Here is a 23,562-nt window from a genome sequence, read left to right on the forward strand (position 1 = left end):
TCTTTTTAAAATCACATTGTAATGAGCTCACAGATAAAAAAAATCACACAGCTAAACTAATGTAGCCACTCAACCATTTACCTAGTCTTTTTTTTTTTTTTAACTATTTATTTAAAAATTTTAAATGCTGGAGAGTTGAGAGCACTGGCTGCTCTTCCAGAGGACCCAAGTTCAAGTCCCAGCATCCACATGGCAGCTGACAGCTGTCTGTAACTCCAGGTAGTTGCAAAAAATCTGACACCCTCACATAGACATACATGCAGGCAAAACACCAGTGTACCTACAACAAAAACAAGTCACTCAAAAATTTGTAAAAAAGATTTTAAACTTTTTACTTGATTTAAATTTTAAATTCAGTCTTCATTTTGTCACTGATGTATATACTCTTTTGAGAAGTAGATAAACTTATGTTGTATTTCTGTGTCAAGCTTAATTTTTTTCTAAAAGAGATTGTATGCCATGGTAAAGGAAGTAAATTCTTTTCTGAAGAATATGTATTCTGGTAATGCTGGTGTTGTTATTCAAAGTCAAAAGGACAATATTACTTTAAGCAGTATTGGTACAGTGCTTACCTCGCATGCATGAAGCCCTGGGGTCAGTTCCCAGTACCACACAGATGAATATGTGTAGACCTAACTCTCAAGCTTCCTCTCTTAAGATTTAGGATTCTGTTGATTATTAAGTAGCCTTTAATCTGGTGCGATTCGAGACTTGATGTACAGATACTTGTATTGAATATGGAGTCCTTTGGCTTTTAAACCAAAGTACTGTATTTTAAGTTGAAGATAATTTTTTTTTCTTTTTTTTGGTTTTCCAAACAGGGTTTTTATGTGTAATAACCCTGGAACTTGCTTTGTAGACCAGGCTGGCCTCAAACTCAGAGATCCACTTGCCTCTGGCTCCCGAGTGCAGGAATTAAAGGCATATGTCATCACTGCATGCCTTTAAGTATTGTTTAATAGCTAATAACTCAAGCACAAAGAAATATGGTAATTTTTTATTTGTTTTGACTAACCAAACTAGTTAATTTATTTTGCACATTAAAGAGACTTAAATAAGATTCTGGATATAAGTTCACAATCTCTTATCTAAAACTTTTGGGGCCATATATATATTGGGTTTTATAACCATTCAGCTTTTAGGACAGCAATAACGTATATCGCCATACATTAACACTCCAACTGCATCTTAGACACTGATGTTTCAGAAATAAAAGCTATAAGCATACTGAATGAAATAAACAATAACTATAAATAGCTTTTCTTATGATCATGTCAAGGTTAGCCACTATGTTAGAATTTTGGAGCTGTTGGCAATTTGGGCATTTTGCATGAGGTATTATGGGCCCATTATAAACTAATAGTTCGTGTATAGAGAGTATTTTCCCTATTATAGAAATTCAGTGTGGAAATGCAGCCTAATGTTTACTTTATCTTTAACGTCTTAGTAAGTTGAGAACACAGCTCTAGATAAAAGCTAGTTGTTGTTCCCCACATGGCATTATTTGGGACGAGCCTTTAACTGTCCTGCTTCAGCTTTGCCAGCTTTCCCATGAGCCCAGGGGCTCTTTTTTCCTGCTGTGCTCCCTGGATCTGGCATGTGGTGGGTACCCACTGCTACCTAAGGGAGTTTTACCTACCTGGGACAGTTCGTTTTCTTGTTTCACTATGAAAACAACTACTGAGAAATATATTATTTTTAAGTTTTAATTAATTGTTGATAAAATTTGGGTGAAAAGGTCTGCTGAGTCTAGTACTTACTGAGTATATCCTAATCACTATGTGATCTTAGGTGAAGATTATAGAGTCCATATCTAGGATATTGGATGCTTTCTTTGGCTTCTGTGGGTGCATACACAGGTGGTGCATGCTTGTGTATACACACACACACACACACGCACACGCACACGCACACACACACACACTCATACACATACGAAACAACACTCTCAGACATAAAGCCTTGAATCTTATTTGCAGATGAAGAAGCTAAAAGAAGAGGTGATTATCAAGGTTTATCAGGTAGTAACTACTATTCCAAACCAAGTCTGACTTGACTATAAATTGTACTTTTCTCTCATGTTGCCACAAAACACGATGTATGTATGATAGTAGCCTATACTAAGTAGTTTTAGTTTTTTTAAATAACATTCCAATACAACTGTAGATTATAAAATTTTATAAAACACAACCATCTATTTTTCCACTATATCTCCTTTTAGAAAATTATTGACTACAAGTGCCAAGTTTCCTGGTTTAGAACTGTAGTTTAGTTCCACTTCAGAGGGCGTGTGGCTTAGATGGCAAGTTGCTGTGTCTGCAGCTGAGTAGTGTCATTTTAGAGGTGATCTCTGACTAATGACTAATGAGTAGGCACCTAAGCCTGCTCACTGACAACAGAGCAAATAGAATTCTTCTATTTGACAGAAATGCAAGTGGCAAGGTGGGTAAACTGAGTCCATTCCAGAGGGTCCATCTGCTCCACAGTCCTTTTCAAGATTTCCTGTGTACACTAGATTAGAGGTTCATTTACAAAAGTCCATGTTTGTTTATTTACAGTCTGGCCAATGTTCATTGAGTTTACTGAGTGTCTGTTCTCTGTATTTAGGCACTAGATCACCTTTCCCTTGCTTTTGTGGTTAAGTTAAACCTGGAGTATCTAAGTAGAGAAGAATGAGAAGCATATACTCACTCATACCGGGAAGCCTTTCTAGCCTTTGCAAGTACTTAAAAAAAATTAGATAATTTTTTATGTCATTACAATTAATTTCATGTAGAAGTTTTAGAGGCAAGAATAAAAACCATTAAGAGATTTATAATGAAAACACTTGGTGCTTAAGTATATTCATTGCTTTAATTCGGCGCTCCTCAAACCCAGCCAGGATGGTTACCATTTATCAGTTACTTACGGTCTAGGAGTGCTGTGGTAATGTGTTTGCCTCCCATTTCTGAAACATTGGGTTCAAGTCCCAGCACTGCAGTTGTTTTGCGTTGTAGTTATCTGAGAGAAAAAAATTCACCATAAAAACAAAAGAACCCCCTGAAGTCAGAGTACCAGTGAGTTCAGAGGCAGTGTAGTCAGAGCTGGAGTAATGTGAGCGGGACTGGGCTTCAGTCTTGCCAGTTTCCTGTTATTTTGGTGTTTATACCACCCTGTTGGTGCAACCATTTAAAAGGCAGTTCCATTCCCTCTGCCCTCTCTCTCCTCTAACTATGTATCTCCTGGCAAGTGTGCTCTGAGTTGGTGGCACTGTTTCTGAATCAAGGTGCTTCCCTGTCTTTCAGCACCTACTGAGAACGAGATTGACTAAGACCCTGTGACCACAGTCAGTTCCCTTCCCTGCAGGTAAACAGCTTGCAGAAGGCAAGAGCTGTGCCCATAGGCACACTCCTGTTCCTCACTTTCTGCCTTCACCTTTTACAAGTTGTAACTCTTGAAAGTAGCACTTTTTTCTTATCTACCTCCTTAGTGTGGATTTTGTTGTTATATATTTGTTTTCTTATTATTAAAGAAATTTCATTAATAACTCAAGAGCTAAAAAGATAGATATCCTTGTGGTAAATTTTGGTATTTAAAAATCATTATGTTTAATCTATTTACACACCAAGAAGACTTTGACTATTTCCATGTTACGTTTTGTTTTACGTGTACTTTATGCTTATTGTAGCTAGTAAGATCTCATGCACACTATCAAACCTTTAAAAAATCAAATACTGACAAAATATATTCATATAGTTTTATGCAAAAATGCCTTTAAAATCTATACATGTATCTCTGTTTTTTTTAAATAAAGTTGTAAGAAAAATTTTTTTAAAAAATAAATCAATCAACAACAGAAAAAAAAAAAGAAATTTATTTAAAGTAGGAAGAAACCCTCAAGGCTCTTTAACGTATAGCTTGTTTATATCTGGAGCTCTGGGAAGGTAGCTGATAACCTAAGTCTGCAGTGGGGGAATCCGTGTTTAGCAGCAGAGCAGCCTGCTGCTTGGTTCCCCACCGTTTCCTTCCTCCGTTCCAGTTTGTATGTGGAGAGATTTCTAATCTATCACTTAGTAGTTTAATGAACCAAGTATTAATGTTATTAGCATTTATAATGTACAGAAGATTGTTATGTAAACAACTTGTAATCTTTTGTTGTATAATGTCACTATCTTGAATCCATACTTTCCCTCCTAGACCAAATTTGTGGGCCTTGTAGTAAATAATATAGTATTAGCTTTACCTAAAATGAAGTATATTTTTTGTCTGGGGCTTTGTTTTGTTTTGTTTGTTTGTTTTTGTTTTGTACACAGGGTTTCCCTATGTAGCTTTGACTGTCCTGGAACTCGATCTGTAGAGCAGCATAGCCTCAAACTCAGAGATCAAACTACCTCTTCCTTTTGAGTGCTGGGATTAAAGGCGTGCTTCACCACTGCCTGGCTCTAAAATGAAGTTTTAAAAGGACCCAAAATAGTGTATTTAATGAGTTAGTTTTACCCTTTCATATGTGAGAATGTAAGTAGAGTAAGCATTTGTCATTTGTTCTGAATTTTGAACTAAAGGATTTAAGTCAGAACAAAACTATGCCCCCTCAAAAAAGTAATATTTGATAAGATTACAGATAACTAGATTACTAATGATACCAATACAGCCAAATTGAAATCTAGTTTTTCTCTTTACAGAAGATGTGCTAAGGCGGCTGGAATTGGTGGTTAAGAGCACAAGTTGCCAGCTCGCACATGAGCACAGCTGGAGAAAATACTCTCTCTGCCTGTGTGTACTGCACATATGCGGTGAACATACATGCAGGCAAAACAGTCATCTACATAAAGTAAAGATTAAAAATAAGACTATGTTGAGACAAATTCCATGTTAAAGTAGATGGCATATGCTGTTTAAATGTCAGCTGTTTCCCTTATTGAAAATACAAATTATTAAGCAAATACAAGTGAGACTATTCAAAATGTAAACCAGAACTAAGAAAGGAATGAATCTTATCAATATACTGATACAACTTTGTTCCGTTGGAGGCTGTCTTAAATATCAGTTTGATTTGAAGGTATAAGAAGATAGATTCAGGGATGGAGAGATGGCTTAGCGGTTAAAAGCACTGTCTGCTCTTCCCGAGGTCCTCAGTTCAGTTCCCAGCAACCACATGGTGGCTCACAACCATCTGTAATGGGATCTGATGCCCTCTTCTGGCACTCAGGTATAAGTGCACATAGAACACTCATACATAAAATAAATCTTTTTTAAAAAGAAGATAGATTCACAGGGGTGGGCAAGATGGTTCAATGGGTAAAGATACTTTTGCTGCCAACCCTGATGACTGGCTTTGATCTCCAAGACCTACATTGTGGACTTTCCTCTGTAAGTTATTCTCTGACATTCACATGTGCACTGTGGCACACGTGGGCCCATAGCTACATACATACACATATTAGAGAGGGAGGTAAATAGATGGATTAGATGGGTGGGTAGGTGGGTGAGTGGATGGGATGGATGGATGGATGGATGGATGGATGGATGGATGGATGGATGGATGGATAGATATTTAAGGTTACTTAAAAAATATTAAGGGAAAGTCATTCTTATCTGGTGTGGACTTTTAAACTAATGATTAGAAATTCCCACTGCAGATATATGTTTACAGTGTTACTTATAAATTTGCGTAATTTTTATGAGCAACAAATTCCCTGATTTGAGTTAGGAATTCTCATAAGATATTAAATCATCTTAAATGGGTATATACCAATATAACCAAGATTAACAATGAACTGGTCACCAGTATTTATATTTCCTGAACAGTAGTGCACTAGAGATGGGATTTATTAACTTCATGCTGAAAATCATGTGGTTTATAAGCCGCAGTGTTTGTTTATTATGGATTTTCTAAGATCTTGCATATTACTGTTTAAACACGGCTATTGTAGAATTAATCAAAAGTGTACTTTATGGCTTCTTAAAGACATCTTAAGTATGAATGCATGTAAATAAGAGAACCTATTCAGAAGGCGTCTTCCTTCAGAGGAATAGAAGCCGCCCATTTCACAGATGATTTAACCAATTTACCGATTCTAGCAACTGGAATTACACTCTTTGCAGTTGTCTCTAGGTGCAGCTTAATTTACAGAACAGCTTTCTTTTATTCTCACCAAAATGCATCACAATTTTGGTGTTGTTAACTTGAAGTAAAAATTCAGAGGTTCATTAAAGCTAGTTTTCACATGCGTTGACAAGTATGTGCCGTTTAAAGTAACAGCTACCTCTCTGCACTAGGTGCTGCTCAGCTGTAACCTTAGCTTCTCTCCGGAAAGCATGGGGTTAACCACTCTGCATGTAGTAATGAATATTCATCAGTAAAGTGATGTGGCATGCAGTCTTTCTGATCACTTACAGTCTTCCAGTTTTAAATCTGTTACAGCTTATCACGTAACAAGGAGTGTCTGTGGCAATCTTTACAACTGTGGGGTTGGATTTGGGGCCATATTAGTGGTCCTGTGATAGCTATGGTTGTAGAAGTTGTTATTAAAAAGGACATATTGACTCAGAGGGATATTCTTCTACTTGAGATATGTGTGTATGTGTGTGTGTGTGTGTGTGTGTATGTGTGTGTGTGTGTGTGTGTATGTGTGTGTGGTGTATGTATGTGAGTATGAGTGAGTATGTATATATTATATATACACACACATGCTACATATATATATATACATAAATGTAAGGATATGCTTTGTAACGAAGTGTAAGTGGCGACACTAAGATTTTTTTTACATGATCTTTCCCCTATCGCACAAAGGGGAAAGATCACATAAAATATATATATTTTAAAGATCACGTAAAATATATTTTAAGTAATATATAATATACATATTATATGCATATATTACTTAGAATATCCTTTAAAGCAAAAATAGTCTATTTCTGTAGAGTTTCTTTAGAGCAGCCTAATATTTGCTTTATATTCTTGGAAATTTACTTAAATGACCTTTCTGAAACTTGGTTTAAGTGCTAATTATAGTTTTTAAGTCCATGTTTCATCACTGTAGAAAAGGATATCTGTTCATTGATTCTAAAATGAAATTCTAAGGGGTGTGTTTAAAGAGTTGTTGCTAACCATCACCTGTCTTGGCAAATGTTGTATAGTAGACATACACAGATCAGTGACCAATACTCTATCCACATTAATGTTTTAGAAGAAAAGAATGTCTGTAAATGAGATTTTTCTTGTCAAATATGCACATTAGGCAGTCACTTGGCACTAAAATATGCTGACTATACGCATTCCAGCAGGATTTGACCCTGGTCTTTGGGAACGGTGCTGAGGAGGGATGAAGTACAGCCGAGCAGAGGGAGGGGGCGAGATGGACTGGAGTCTGTAATTTATAAGTCACCATGCTTGAGGAGGACTTGTCCAGGGTGACATGTACATCCTAAGTTTTAGCATTGTATACAGTGAACCTGGTAGTTAATAGAATTGATTAGGAAAGCTGATAGTATTAGCAAAAACTAAGATATGGTTTTTTTTCTCATACTAAATGTAAAAAGAAAAGAAAGGAGAACGAAACCCACAGTTCTATAAGAGCAACACTCAAATTAATCTGGAAGTCAGCTTATAAGTAAATGAAATTAAATTATTTCACCTCAGTATCCCTGCATATTTATGGCAGAGTTGTATCCTAATGTTGGAACAGTACAAGATAGAGTCACCATCAGACACACTGTTTTCAGATTAATAATCCTTTGTGTATGAGAATTCATCTAAGAAGGAGTAGTGTCTGTCGTTTCTGTCTGTAATTATTTTGCCCAAAAAAAGCTTTCATTTTTTTAAGTAGCACAAAAGCTGTAATTGGCATGCTTTGTAAGGAAGTGTCAGTGTGCAAGAGAGCGGCGATCACTAAGAATTCTTTTACGTGTTCTTTCCCCTTTGCCCACCGCCTCCTCAGCAGGGTCACTGAGATCACTAGCTTTTCTTGAAATGGCCATTTTCACTGGCAGGTGCATTATACCCTGTATTTTCAGATTGTTTTTCCATTCTGAATGTTTGGCAGGTTGATTGCTCTGGCTGCATTGACGGAGAAAGGGCTGACAAATGCGGTTGGGCTGGCTGAAAAGACAGTGATTACTGTTTTCCTTTGTGGCTGATTGAGGCCCTTGAAAGGAAAAATTTTAACCTTCACCATTTGGTTCAAAAGTATGAGCATATATTGAAATCACTCGTGCCATTTATCCCAGTTCTGTAAACTTGTCAGACGTAAAAATCGCTCAATTTCAAGTAATGTAGGATTGGCATACGTCATTATCATTCTGATTAAGTTGGAGGTTGTATCATTGTGTGCGTTATACAGTGTCATTTAAAGCTTTCTGTGCACAGGTACAGTTATATTTTTATTGCTTATACTATAGAGTTGGAAAGATTTTCTTACCTCTCTAAATCTAACACTGTGTGTGGTTTGGCAGCTGGTGTGGCCTACAAGCTGCATTTTGTTTGCAGGGTAAAGGCTTGTCTGTAGCCTCCTGGAGTGTGGGTAATTGCACAGGCTCACCATTGGGGAGAGACACAGGATTAGAAGCAGTCAAGCGGAAGAATGTTATGCCATCCCCTTGCCACCTTGCAGCAGAAAGACACAATCCCAGCAGTGCCATCTGGTTGCTGTTATCTAGTCAGCTGGCCTGACTGCTGGGACCGTGACTTGGCAGCTGGTTCCCATCCTTGACCATTCTTTTGTGTAGGTTGTATGTGTGTGTGTTTTAGATCATTTTGTGCATGGGTCAAGGGAATGACTATAACAGAGCAAAGTCCCCTTACTGAATAGGCTTTCATTACTGGAGATGTACTCTGTTGCAGATGCCTGCTGCCATTCCCTGATGCACAACTAAGATGTGTGTGGGCAATAAAAATACATGCTTTTTTTTTTTTCTTTTTATGAATTCTACCTTGGTTTGTAGTAAAAGGAGATGGTAGGCATAGTTATATATCCTATATGTCCTATAACAATTTTAAATAAATTATTTTAAATTATACACTAGTTTGGGGATTCATGAGATTTGATAATTTTAAAAAGCCTTATGAACATTGTATATATCCATTTATTTTTTATTAAAATTAAATAAAACTGTTTTAAGTGCTTATTGCCACATCACACAGTGATAGATAATGAGGCTCGAATTTAAAATGACAGAATAGAAAATGTGATCGCAAAGCTATTATCTGTAAAATCTGCCTCTCAAAGAGCAACCTGAGAGTTAATGTAAGCATCCTTACGTCCCAGGAAGACCCATCAGACACTGATGGTTTCAGATCACACGTAAGCATCCAGCTCTGTGGGCTGTTTTAGACATTTGATTTTCTTCATTCTGCCGCATTAATGTGTCAGCATGCTCTACAGAACTATGTGGGAGTCACATGTTGTTCTGTGTAGAACAGTAATGCCTGTAAGCTCAGACCTCCCTGAAGAGTTCATCCTGTGTATATCTTACATATGCTTTACGTGGTTACAGAATATGGTAACTCCTGATGAGGTACCAGGGGTATTTTAACTTAAAGTTTCCGTTTCCTTCTTTAAGTTGGTGCTGGTAAAATTCCCATTGTTTGTGGTCATCTTTACAAGTGCTTCATCCTGAGCGAGTTGTGATGACTCTGAGATATGTCTCAGAGCCAGTGTACAGCTGTCTGTATTAAGCAAGTCTTTGTTTATTGTTCAGATGAGGAGGAGGAAGATGACGTAACGACTCCTAAACCTCCTGTGGAACCTGAAGAAGAGAAAACTTTAAAAACAGATGAAGAGAATGAGAGCAAAGGTACCTTACCATATTTAAGGGTTTTTCTTTTCTTTTGCTGATTCCTTTTAAAACTTGCTTTATTATTTATGACCTAAATAGAATAAAATACTCTAAATCATATGTGGCATTTCTTGAATCATATTATTATAGAGAGCTGACAGGATTTAATTGGCCTAAATCATACTTTGAAAACAAAAACAAAAATTGTTTTTTTCAGCTCCCCCACATGAACTAACTGAAGAAGAAAAGCAACAGATTTTACATTCAGAAGAATTTTTAAGTTTCTTTGACCATTCTACAAGAATTGTAGAAAGAGCCCTATCTGAGCAGATTAATATCTTCTTTGACTACAGTGGGAGAGATTTGGAAGACAAAGAAGGGTAACGTTTAATTCCTAAGATCAAAGCTTCTGCAGCCTTAAAGTATGTTAATATTAAGAATGACACAAGTTGTAATGCTGTCTTGGGGGGGGTATCGTTCTCTGTAGGGAGATTCAAGCAGGGGCCAAGCTATCATTAAATCGACAGTTTTTTGATGAGCGTTGGTCAAAGCGTCGAGTTGTTAGTTGTTTGGACTGGTCATCCCAGGTAAAGTATAGAAGATTAATTGTTATAACTCACTTTTTAATTCTAACTAACATATAGTTCTATTTTGGCTGTAGGACTTGTTGTAATTAAGTCAGTGTGTGTCATTAAATAAACAATACTGGTGGTGGCTCTGCCATTGTCATGTTGACTTGCGAACCTTGGAGGGAAGAATTTGAACTACTTTTAGAATTGAAATTCTAGACTTTATGTTCAAACCCAATTTTGTTAATTTAATTATCCACTGAACACTTGATATAAAAATTAAACATTTTAAATGTTAAATTGTGCTAATTTAAAATTAGATTAATATCTTGTTGAGTATAACTATAGAGATAATTTCTAGAGCACCTGATAGACAGTTAAGAACATGGAATAGTACTTATTATTCATACTTTTTCCCCTTCTTGGTTCTTGTGAGCAGTATCCAGAATTACTTGTGGCTTCCTATAATAATAATGAAGAGGCTCCTCATGAGCCTGACGGCGTGGCCCTCGTGTGGAATATGAAGTACAAGAAAACCACCCCAGAGTATGTGTTCCACTGCCAGGTAAGGCTGGCTTCCCATGTTGAAGGAGTCATTCATAAATTTAGACAAATGCCTGTTTTCTTTTCTCATCAACATGATTTCATTGGATTGGCATTAACTAAACCACACCATATTTGCAAACAGCTGTCAAACACAAAGTTGAGTACTCATAGTTCAGTATAATCTGCCCTTTTTAGCTTTTCTAACATCTCTTATGATGTTTAATCACACCTAAGTCCTTTGCAGTTGTTATTTTGTTACTATGACTGACCATTTATATGGAATTTCCTGGAACATGTCTTTCCCATAGGAAGTGGGTCTTACTACTGAACATACAATTAGACATCAGCCCCTGAATCAGGCAGACATGGTCTGAGGAGTTACAACTAAGTAGTTTTAAGTAAAAACATGTGGTTGAAGTAGGAAGCCGATATAGATTTTTAAAGTGGATTTAGCAAAAGTTAGAATTTGTGACTCTGATTGTCGAAGTTCAAATCTTTATAGTGTCATAACTCAAAATAAACACTTCAAATCAAAACTAATATATTCTTTACTGTCATATTACAGTCAGAGTTCAGTCACGGGCCAACTTTGCTTTAAAAACTCTAATTGATTGAAGCAAGTTTATTTTGCTTGATAATCATGTAAACATATAAAGATCACATTTGACTTTAGAACAAAAACTATTATAATTTTTCTTATAAAATTAAAATAGAGTGGATTATTTTTAAAACTTCTAATACCTTAAGCAGTAAAGAGGGAAATATTTTAGATAGATTTATTTTTCTAATTCACCAGACTTTTCTCACTGAAATCTTAAATACAAAAATTCCACTTTTTTACAGTCAGCTGTAATGTCTGCTACATTTGCAAAATTTCATCCAAATCTTGTTGTTGGAGGTACATATTCAGGCCAAATTGTGCTTTGGGATAACCGTAGCAATAAAAGAACTCCCGTCCAGAGAACACCACTGTCAGCTGCTGCACACACAGTAAGTAACTAGTTATTTCCTTTGATTTCTGTGTGCCTTCACCACAGACTATAAGGTCCCAGGAAAGTGACTTCCCAACATGTGTGTATGTGGAGGATGCATAGATCATCTGTCTTCTAAGACAACCTCTTATCAGTCAACAGAATAGCAACAAACTTGGTGTTAGAACTCTGTCAGTGACGGGATGCTGTCTCAGCAGTGTTCAAGGTCCTAGGTTCACCTCCCAAGAGCAACAGAACAAAAGCTGTCAGGTTACAAAGCTGGTCTGGTATGAAATGGAATAGCTATAGCTAGACTGATATTTTTTTCTGGGCTTTGTTAGTGTTTGTTTATAAATAACCTCTGAAAAAACTGTCTTATGTCTTTAGCACCCTGTCTACTGTGTAAATGTTGTTGGGACACAAAATGCTCATAATCTGATTAGCATCTCTACTGATGGAAAAATTTGTTCCTGGAGTTTGGACATGCTTTCCCATCCACAGGTAGGTTAAACTTAGGAACATGAAATTCTGAGTAAATATTAGTTTTTAACTGTGTATGTACCCTAGTGTGCATTTTATCATAGCCATTTTTATAATATTGCACAGATTATAAACTTAAGTGTGTGTTGATAGTTTAAATATATCTTACCGAAGCTTTTTAATTTAAGTGAGGTAGGTTTATATTAATAGTATGTTAAAACAATAGCATACAAACTAGTTAAAACTAGAAGCTTTTTAATAAAATTTGAAATTAAAGCTTTGCAAATTCATTTTCTCATTTTTTTCTATGTAGGACAGCATGGAGTTGGTTCATAAACAGTCAAAGGCAGTAGCTGTAACGTCTATGTCTTTCCCTGTTGGAGACGTCAACAACTTTGTTGTGGGCAGCGAAGAAGGTTCTGTATATACAGCATGCCGCCATGGCAGGTAAACCGAGTAGGAATTAGCCGTTGTTTAATTTTTTTTCTTGAGTCGTCTCATTGAAACAACTTGTTTCTTATTTAAGTAGAATCCTCTCCAAGACTTGGGACATTAAGTTCGGGCACCGAAAACTTAAGTTAATTTTTTTTTAACTATAGTAGTTTGGATTCATGTGTTTTTGGATTGTGTGGGTTGTGGTATGTTGTAGGGCTCTGTGTGTGCATGTGCTCACAGAAGTTACTGGTACGAGGTATGTTCAGTAATTAGAAATGCAGTACATATGTTCCACATATTGACCTTCAGGTTTGTAAATGTGATTGTCACCTGTTTTCTGTTTAGGTTCATTTGAACTTTGAATTTTAGTCTGAGCCTACTGATAATGGTATAGCAATGTCACTACACATGTTAAGCTGACTAATAGTTCTCCTGCTGTTGAGTCTGTTTTGAAATTGTCTAGCTGTCCTTTAAAAACATTGACATCTGGACCTCATTTCCAATACCGATTGCCTTCATTCCAAAGCTTTTGATTTAAATTAGTCCAGATAGTTTCCTACACAGCATCCCTACACAGCATCCCCACACAGCATTCTTTGTCCTTGTTCTACCACCAAAGAATACGAGTTCTCTTGTCAACAGCGTGGTGTTTATGGCTCTAAAATGCCCTGCTGTATTAGTAGTGTTACCACATCTGAATAGAGTGTCATTTGGCATAAGTTAGGTTGATGAACTATAAACACGGAATTATGTTTGAAATTAAGTCAAAGTCTGCTGTATAAACCCATGATAAGATGCATTGGCTGGGTATGATGGTGAAGGCATCTAATCTTAACACTCTGGAGGCAGAGGAAGGTGGATCTCTGGTTTTGAAGCTATCCTGGCCTACATAAAATGTTCCAGAGCAGTTCAGGCTGCGTAGACACTGTCCTAAAAATGAATAAGTAAAGATGTTAAGAAAATAATATGTGGTATACTTCCAAGAGAGGTCCCTAACATGTTCACTTTTATGAAATAGCAAAGCTGGAATCAGTGAGGTGTTTGAGGGACACCAGGGACCCATCACTGGAATCCACTGTCACGCGGCCGTTGGAGCAGTAGACTTCTCACATCTGTTTGTCACTTCATCTTTTGACTGGACAGTAAAACTTTGGACAACTAAGGTATCTGAAATGCAGCATTCTGCTCATTTGGTCAGTTTCCTGACACAAGGTGGTGCTCTAATACTGCAGGGAAAGACATGGTCCTAGATCTTAGATGACCGGAAGTTGTTTCCTAGTAAGTAGAACCAGGTAAGGAGCCACATGGTGTGACAAGTACGATGACCCCACAAACAGTTGGAGATAGGCTTCTCAAGCAAAGATCTGTTTCCTCTGAATTGTGTTGGGGAGAAGGCCCTGGTATCCCCTATATGCCCTCATATAGTTTTACCCAGCTCCACACAAAAGCCATTCTTTGCTCTGTGGAGAGCTAAGAGACTTAATTCAGGACTGTAGTGGTTCACAGAGGTGATGGGAAATAGAGGAAAGACAGAGACCATTTATTCACAGTAAGTCCAGCACAATAAGACTACACAATAAACTTGAGTCAATGAGAAATCATTGTGAAGGCACATGTGTGTTTGTTTTCTTGTGTAGTATAACTAACTTTGATTGTTGAAGCTTAGTAAACTGGTTACTGAAATACGCACTTAGTGATGAAACTGTTCCTCCAGTAATTCCAGTGAGTGTAGCTTGGCTTGGCCAGTGAGAGTCTCACAGACAGAGCTTAGGGAGCATGGCCTCTGTGATAGACTGTCATTTTTCTTGACCTTACTTTATATTTAATTTAACTTGCTTGCTTTCAAGTTCTTCTACTCGACCATAGTGTTAACTAGAAAAATTGCACATTTGGTGTATCCTAGTCTATCTGAGCTGTGTTGTAAGTCTTATTTTTCTTGTCAATCTACTTTATCTTAATGTTGACATTTTGAATCCTTCACCATGGAACAAAGTTTAGAGACATGCTGTGGTTCTTAAAATCTTTTAGAAAATCTAGTATTTTTTTTTTAAAAAAAACATGTATTTATTTTATATATGTAAGTACACTGTAGCTGTCTTCAGACACACCAGAAGAGGGCATCAGATCCCATTAAAGATGGTTGTGAGCCACCATGTGGCTGTTGGGAAATGGACTCAGGACCTCTGGAAGAGCAGCCGCTCTTAACCACCAAGTCATCTTTCCAGCCCAAAAATGTAGTAGTAATCTTAAAGAGATGCTTTCTACTGTAGTGAGTTCCTGGTTGTGTGCTTATTAAGTTCTGGCCTCAGCATCCAGAGTACACTTCATGTTCACTCTTGTCCTGTCGGCCCTCACTCTCAGCCTAACATGAAATGATTTAGAAAACAGCCTTGCAGAGCTTGCCCTCTAAAGTTGAGCATTTTCAGCGTTGACATTAACAGACACAAAAGTAGCACTTAAGTCTATGGAGGAAATATCTAGAAAGTGCCTACACACTGTCCAGCACGCAGCAGGCATCGTTCTCATTGGGTCAGAGCCTAAGTGCATTTAATCAGTCTTCTCACTCACCCTTAGATCTTACACTGGAGAAAGGGTAGAGAAAGAAGAGTCTCATGGCCATGAGCAAAGTCAAGCATGATCTACAGTTCTGTGAATATGGGAAACTATACACTCTGCTAGTAAACAAAGCAAGATGCAGAATTAGAAAGATAAAATCTACCATTTCCACATTGGCTTCAAATATCAATATAAATTACAAAATTTCTGGGTGTGCTTTCTTATGTACTAGCCCTATAAGAGTCAAGAGAGACATTCTACTTTTGACACATTCGCGGCCAGCTTCTTTCCTACTTAATTATTTGGCAACTGACTACATGGTTGGTTTTTAGATGTCAGATCTTCAGTTTGCCAGTGTCCTTTAAATTTGAATGTACATGAACAGGATTTGAAAGTGAAGAGCTCGTCTTACCTACTTGAGTGACCTTGCCTGGGGCAGCAGACTGAGGGGCATTTGTTTTGTGGTTCTGTATAGATGCTTCCTTAATAGTTCTTGTTTCTGTTTCTCTGTTTCAACATAGAGGTTGCTTTTATTTATTTGTGTTTGTATGCGATGTAGGTATTGTGTATGTGGGTGAATGCTGGTGTGCTTCTGCCAAAGTGCATAAGTACAAATCACAGGACAGCTCCAGATTAGTTCCTTCTGCTCCCTTGCCAGACAGAGGCTAGAACTCGGATGGTCAGGCCTGTGCTCAGGTCCCTCTCTCCACTCAGCCATCTCCCCTGTCCCAGGAGAGACTAGGGTAAGAATGGTAGGCAGGCATCTCTCTTTTCCTCGTTAATTACATTTTATTGTTTTTTTTTTATTCACTCTCAAATATGATACATATCTCTTCCCTGCCCCTAACACTCTTCCTAGTGGCCAAAGGATGAGCCAGTGTAGAATAGTATATTTTTACATCATGCATGACCAAGAACCCCTTAAAATATTAACAGAATTGTCTTGAACTATGTAGTTTTTATATAGTTTAGTGATAGTACACTTGTCTACTGTGTGTGAGGTCCTGGGTTCAATCCTAATTCAGGAAGAAAAAAAAAAAAGACCAAGAACTACTATCTATTAGTTTATCCTTTCAGCAAACAGTTCTGTTCTGTGAACTGTCAAGAAGCCTCATCTACTAGGTAAATTTATATTTATAAATGTGTGCACGCACATGTGTGTGTATGTGGGGGGGGTGGCACAATTGTGTTCTTAGACAACTGATTTCAGACTTGCATTTATGCTTCCTAGTTTAGTTGTTGCTATGTATAAATAATTTGATCAAGGCCCTGCGTGTGCTGGAATACTGAGTACTATACATGCTCATGGATAATAAATGCTAATCAATAGCAGACAGCATCTTAAAATTACTTTAAAAACATTATTCCAATTCTGTCGAAGCTTTTATTTTAAAATTTTTAAACTTTATTTATTTTACACGTGTGAGTGTTTTACCTATATGTATGCCTGTGGACTACATACAGGCCCAGTGCCCTCAGAGACCAGAAGAGGACATTGGATCCCCTGGAACTAGAGTTACCGATGGTTTTGAGCTACCATATGAATGCTGGCAATTAAACCTAAGTCCTCTACCAAAGCAGCCAGTACTCTAAACTACACAGCCATCTCTTCAGGCCCCTATTTGAAGCTTTTAAAACAGCTGCTCACATTTATACATTTAACAGACGTTAATGCATAACGCCTGTATATCTCCGCCTCTCCTGTTTATATGCTCTCCTGCCCTAGGAGCTGAGCCCTGTAAACTGGGGAGAAGGAGTCATTAGATACTGCTGTATCTCTGTTCACTAAGATTGGCTCTGCCCCAGTTTGAGACAGGATTCTTCCTTTCTCCTCGTGGAGTTTGTAAGAGTGGATTGCGGAGACTGCAGTCTGGCACTGCTCACGTGCACTCTAAAACAGTCCGGAGTGTGGAGCTCCCTGATCTTAGCTTGGTTGGAAAAATTAAAAGCTAGCCTCATGGTTCCGGTTCATCAGATTGCTCTGGATACTTTGTGACTGCTATCTGCAGTGTGGAAAACACAGAGAAGGAAATAACGATCATCTACATATTGCTGAAGTTTTTGTTAATGCTGTTTTGTATTGATTTTGAGACAAGGTTTCTCTACATAGCCCTGACAGTCCTGGAACTCAGTAGCCAGACCAAGCTGTTCTCAAACTCAGAGAGATCTGCTTGCTTCTCCCTCCCAGGTACTAGAATTAAAGACATGAGCCACCATGCCTATCTCTTTCATAATAGTGAACTTCAACCAAGATATTGCTTCTATAATATTTAGAAGACACAATTAAAATCTCAAAACACTCAACTTGAAAGTCCACAGTAGAAGCACATTAGTAGTTCTGAAAAACAGCAGGGAGAACAAATTTGTAACAACAGTTTCTTCAGGGTAACACGGAAGATAATGATTTCAGGTCTAACCTGGTAATTAGATGAATGTTTCAGCACATCTTAATAGACTTTGTTCTTCAAGAAGTATTTCTGGGAGATGGTGTTTGAATGTATGCAGAGTATATTCTAGTTTCCCAACCATTCTTACTGTGAAGTGGCAGAGTTAGGATTGTTAATAGGGACATTCCTTAAAATCGTTTTTAGTTTTTTTGCAATCCATTTGTAACTTAAGCTTTTCACAGAGCAGTGTTTCAGTGCCCACTATGTCAATGTGCCTGCTTAATTCACAGCAACACTAGCATTAAACAGAGGAGGAAGGATTTGTGTGAGTTCAAGGCTGTTCTGGGACAGCCAGGGCTACACAGAAAACCTTGTCTCAAAAAGAAAGGAAAAGAAATGTTCACGCAGTAGACAAGTGAAAATGAAAACTCAGTTTGAACTGAGGGGATATCTGAGGGAAGGCTGGCTGGCGCTACAGACCCAGCGCCACCAGGTGGCACTTACTGCAGGAGTTATGACAGGCCAGTGTCTAGCCTCCTTTGCATATTTAGAAACTCAATTTTGTCAGCTACTGGAATTGATTAGACAAGGGAATGCTGAATGTAGCTAACAGGCTCCTAAGACACTGGTCCATTGGAGAATGTCAATTTATTAATTTACAGTAGAAACTTAACTGCCAGAAGGGCCCAGATATTCCTGCTGGTCTGACCAGCTCATTGTTTCTTTGTAGACTACCCACATGGGAAGCCAAATTATAATCAGAAGGTTGCTTGGTGAGCAAGGAATTAGAACAAAAGGAGTTTTATCATTTGAATATTCAGTGGCATCAAGCTAAGAAAAGCTTGATTCGTTCATCTTCAAGGAAAGCTAGCCTTGCCATGGGGGAGTTGGTTCCCACAGTCTGTAGTGCAGGACTCCCTCTCTCCTGGACAGTGCTGAAGTAGGGCTATCTGCATCTGCCATGTAAGACTAGTTCTTACTGGTTTTAATAGATATACTCTGCAAAGATTATCTTAATTAGGTAATATGTGAATTTACTTTTGACCTTGGAATGATTTGTGTGTGTGTGTGTGTGTGTGTGTGTGTGTGTGTGTGTGTGTGTGTGAGAGAGAGAGAGAGAGAGAGAGAGAGAGAGAGAGAGAGAGAGAGAGAGAGAGAGTTTACATGTGTGTTTAGTATGTGCACAAGAGCATTGGGTCAGAAGCATGGGATCCCTGGAGCAGGAAGTTTGTAGGATGTGAATGTTGTCCTCAGCAAAGGCAGTACGTGCTCTTAACCCCTGAGCCATTTCTCCAGCCCCGTAATGATTTCTTTTCAAGGAAACTTGTTTATTTCTCTTATCCAAATTGAGGGCTTAGTTATTTCCAGCTCCCTGTTAGTCCTGATGTCTTGAATATGGAGACTCTTTTTACTAGTCTAGAACTCCCCAATTATCCCGGCTTTGAAAACAACTACCTGTATCAGGTTATTATTGCTGCCGTAGCAGCTTATCACAGAGCGGCTTGAAATAACAGGAATTTGTTATCAGTGAGGAGGCTGCTTAGCATTGGAGAGCCTGAGAACTTGCTCCATGCTTGTCTTCTAGCATCTGGTGAGTGGCAGGAATCCTTAGTGTTCTTGGGCCTTCAGCGGTCATTATTGCAGGTCTCTGCCTTTGTCATGAGCACGTGACTGAACCTGTTTGCTTCCTTAGATCTCTACATCCACATTTTCACTTTTTAAGAATGCAAGACATAGTAGACGTAGCCCACCCTGATATTCCGTTTTCCTACCCTGATACAGTGTAACCAACTTGGTCACATTTACAAGTACTAGGCAGACATGAATTTTAGGACAACATATGCCACCCAGTGCATACCTTGAGCTTAGGGAAAACAGCATGGCCTGTCCCTTGATCTTCAGTGTTTGGTGTTACAGCAGAACCAAATGATTATTCTGTTCATTCAAATGCTAGTTGTTTTTCACAGACGCCCTTTGTCTGGATTTCTTTTTGGCAAATAATGTTTTCACAGGCTGTTTGTGAGTAAGAGAACAATCTGTTATGCATTATATGGCTTAGAGGTTCTCATTCTTGGTCATATGCAGGAGCAGCTTTTTAGACTCTGAAGTACCTCCTGATACCCAGACCACTGAAATCAGACCCCATGAGAGAGACCTTAAAACACTATACTTATATATATTTTTAAGGTGGCCCCAACAAACAGTCAAGCTTCACACCACCAAGTTTGAAGCCTTTGTTTTATACACAAGGAAACAGGCTTAAAAAGAGAGAGTGACTGTCTCAAAGCCTGAAGCTGGCTGCTGGCTGGGCTGAAACACAGGCTGGGCCCATCCCGCTCCGGCTCTCCCTGCTGCCTCAGTGCCAGTTAGGCAGAAGTGCTCTTCAAAGTAAAGGAAGATGGCACTTTCAAAAGATAGTTAAAATGTTCCACTTGGGATTTTAATTTGTAGCATTATATATTAAATTACTGCTCTATGAAACATTATTTGATGTTAAATATGTGCTTTTTCTCAGTGGGGTAAAACTAGCTAATCCTAAGATAACTTTTTTTTTTTCAATTAAGCTAGAGAAAAGTTTTTAAATAGTCACATTTTAAATTGAAAGACATTTTGTCTTCTTTTACTTAATTTTAAAAATTGTTATCTTTTCAGCGTGAGTGGGATGTGGTACACGCCTTTAATCCCAGCACTCAGGAGGCAGAGGCAGGCAGATTCTGAATTTGAGGTCAGCCTAGTCTCCAGAGAGAGAGTTCCAGGACAGCCACAGCTACACAGAGAAACTCTGTATTGAAAATAAAACAAAAAAATTTTTTTAAAATAATAAGTTGTAATCTTTTACCCAGGCTATATAGCAGTCCACCAAAGAGATTAAATATTTGATCTAACCATTTCCTGAAAGAGTTAGCAATCTTCTTTTTATTTTAAATGTTTTAATCTAGTTTTCATATTGCTTTTTAAATAATTTGTGGTTTGTAGAAAGGAGTGTGTACTCATTGAGGCTGGACATTGTTATTGTAAGTCTCATCACTGAGTATAGTTCCAGATCATTCTCTCCAGCCACGTAAATAAAACAGTTCTCATGTGCCCATCTGCTAATGAGATGTGCGTTACTTTACTTCCACTGGAAGACATTGTCTTTTTCTCCCTTTTGTTTTTTGTGTCATGCGGTGTAGCCCAGGCTGTCTTTAAACGTATGATCTTTCCATGTACTGGGATTACAGGGGTATACGACAGTGCCAGGTCATAGCTGTCTTTCGATTGCCATAATCAGTCGGTTCTGTGAGTTTACACCTAGCGTGGAATGGCTTGGCCAGAGGACATGTATATGTGTCCAGCTTGAAGAGCTAGTACCTGGCACTTCCAAGTGAGTCTGCCAGTTCCTCATGCACCAGTAGGGTATGTATGGGTCCGATTGCTCTGTACTCTCGTCCCTACTTGGAGTTTTCTGGTGTTTTCCTTTCTAACCTTCTAGTGGGCAAAGTGACATTGCCAGATGTTTTCATGTGCATCCTTGTGATTAAGTACCGTTCCATGACATTATTGCCCATTTTGTGAAATTGAAATGTTTGTGACTTTGCCCTTTTTTGCAGTAGTCTGCTTGAACATGGAGTCTAGTGCATGCTGGGCAATTGTTCTACCACTGAGCCATGTCCAGCATATACATCATCACATTTTTGTTTTCTCCAGAGACTGACTCTAATGCTTCCAGAATGCTAGGCAAGTGCTCTGCCACTGAGCTACTCCAAGTCCCCAGCACACACACTTGAATTGAATATATGAATGTGATTGTCAGCAACTTTGTTTTAGGTTTTTGGATATAGGCCTTGAAAGTGCCTGGAAGTGGGCTGTCCGAAGTACTGTCACAGTAGTCAAAGCCTTTAGACTCATTAGAGTGCCAGAAATCCCAGTGAGTCACCTCTGCGGTGACTTTACAAAGCTTACCAAGTGATTGTATACATTTCAGGAAGGGCAGTCTGTATCGTTATTCTCAGAACAGTGACTTTAAAAGAAAAAATATTCTTTTCTGTGTTTGGCTTAGTTTTTTGTTTTTTAATTTTTGTTAATTTGCAGGGGATAGTAGGGTTTGTTGTTTTTGTTTTGTTTTTAGTCAGGCAGTATGGGCTACTGTAATAACCATGATATTGACATTAAATATCCTATATTTTTCCTTTTTTAATTGGGCTAGTAAGATGGCTTAACAGGTAAAGGTGTTTTGCACCAAGACTGACAACCTGAGATCAGGCCTGAGGCCCACATGGTAGATAGAGAACTGCTTCCCACCTGCTCCTGCACTCTAGTCTGTCAGGGTAAGAGTATGTGAGGCCCAGACAAGCGCAGGAGACTTTGCTTCCATCCCCCACCTGTAGTGTTCAGTGTCCATGGAAACATGATAAACTCTTCTGGTTTCTGCTGTTCTCAGACTGCTCTGTGCCAAGTAACAAGCATCTGCGCTGTGGCTGTCAGTCACCTCTTCCCAAACAGATGTTCATACTTACTGTTTGGTCTTACAACTTGCAGAGTCTGGCTCCCCAGCCTATAACTGAAGTCTGTCTCATTTTTGCTGGAGACTGTGAGACTTTGCTTTTGCTCTCCTTGTTGCTTTACCTGCTTCCGAAACAGGGAGATTTCTCAAGAAGGCCAGGGCCTCTGCTGTTGTCTTCCAGGAGCTGCTCACTGTCAAGTGTTCTGAGGCTCATTCATTCCCTCTTCAAAGGTAGTGTGACCGCTGCTAGCTAGACGGACAGTGCCACCTAGTACTTAGTTCATAACGCCAGGCGACTGTAGTACATTAGGGAGACACATTGTATGGAACTGTGCCTTAGGGTCTCTGGTGTGTGTCAGCATGAGTGGGTAAGCATGTCTGTGCATCTCGTATGCTGACTGTGCTAAAAACAAACTTTTCCTTTTTAGAATAACAAGCCTTTGTACTCATTTGAAGATAATTCAGACTATGTCTATGATGTTATGTGGTCACCCACCCACCCCGCCCTGTTTGCCTGTGTGGATGGCATGGGGAGACTGGATCTATGGAATCTCAACAATGACACAGAGGTGAGCTGGGAAATGACAGAAAATTGGAGATTTATTGAATAATTTGTGAAATTTCTTTTATTCCCAAGGAATGTAAAAGTGCTCTGTGATTGTAGCTTCATCACAAAGAAACCAAATAAGCTTTGTCCCCTATATAACAAACAGCATGCTGTGCTGAGCTGCAGGGAGAGATGGCAGTGCTGGGAACACTGTGTTCTTACTGCAGGAAGCAGCTGCGCATTCCTGTCCAGGCAAAGCTGACATGGCGCAGAGACTATGTTCTCGTTCTTAGGCTAGAGAGCGGAGTCTGTACATTGTCAGAGTATTGTCAGAGTATGTTAACCTTTATTCTGCAATCCCTGTCAGCCTTGATAGGATTGTGTACCATCCATGAATGCTAGCCTTAGCCTCACATGTTTGAAAGAAAGCTATGCATTTCCATGGCCTTTTCCCATGAAGGATTAAGATCAGTGACCAGTAACTGTAAAGTGAATATGGAGCTGAGCATGATGGCACATGCAGGTTGAACCCAAGACTTGGGAGGCAGAGACAGGAGTGTCATCTGAGTTAGAGGCTACCCGCATGGCAAGATACTGTCTCAGAAATACAAGGTCTGGACAAGTAACTCAGAGGTAGAATATTAGCTTAGCACATACAAGACCCTGGGTATAAATCCCAACATCATAAATACTAATAATATAGGAACTACCGCATTTCTTAATCGCTATGCCAAGTTTGGCAATGCAATTCAACTGTGTCTATGACTATGTCCTTAGCTAGTTTATAGAGGCCCCTTAGGTCCTGTATTGGCTCTGTTTAGCAGATGTG

The 23,562-nt window shown here is 38.6% G+C and overlaps 1 protein-coding gene across 3 annotated transcripts in view; it reads left to right on the plus strand.

Moving 5' to 3' along the window:
* Nucleotides 1-23,562, plus strand: part of DYNC1I2 (dynein cytoplasmic 1 intermediate chain 2) — a 49,696-nt gene that overhangs the window by 22,325 nt on the left and 3,809 nt on the right. For all 3 annotated transcript variants that reach the window (XM_080927267.1, XM_080927266.1, XM_080927268.1), the window contains exons 6-14: nucleotides 9,682-9,777; nucleotides 9,977-10,139; nucleotides 10,247-10,346; nucleotides 10,768-10,893; nucleotides 11,718-11,864; nucleotides 12,233-12,346; nucleotides 12,639-12,772; nucleotides 13,779-13,923; nucleotides 22,615-22,755. In XM_080927267.1, the coding sequence (XP_080783393.1) occupies nucleotides 9,682-9,777; nucleotides 9,977-10,139; nucleotides 10,247-10,346; nucleotides 10,768-10,893; nucleotides 11,718-11,864; nucleotides 12,233-12,346; nucleotides 12,639-12,772; nucleotides 13,779-13,923; nucleotides 22,615-22,755 (1,166 nt within the window). The remainder of the gene's footprint in view (nucleotides 1-9,681; nucleotides 9,778-9,976; nucleotides 10,140-10,246; nucleotides 10,347-10,767; nucleotides 10,894-11,717; nucleotides 11,865-12,232; nucleotides 12,347-12,638; nucleotides 12,773-13,778; nucleotides 13,924-22,614; nucleotides 22,756-23,562) is intronic.

The sequence above is a fragment of the Micromys minutus genome (assembly GCF_963924665.1).
Source record: "Micromys minutus genome assembly, chromosome: 13".
In the NCBI taxonomy this organism is placed as follows: Eukaryota; Metazoa; Chordata; class Mammalia; order Rodentia; family Muridae; genus Micromys; species Micromys minutus.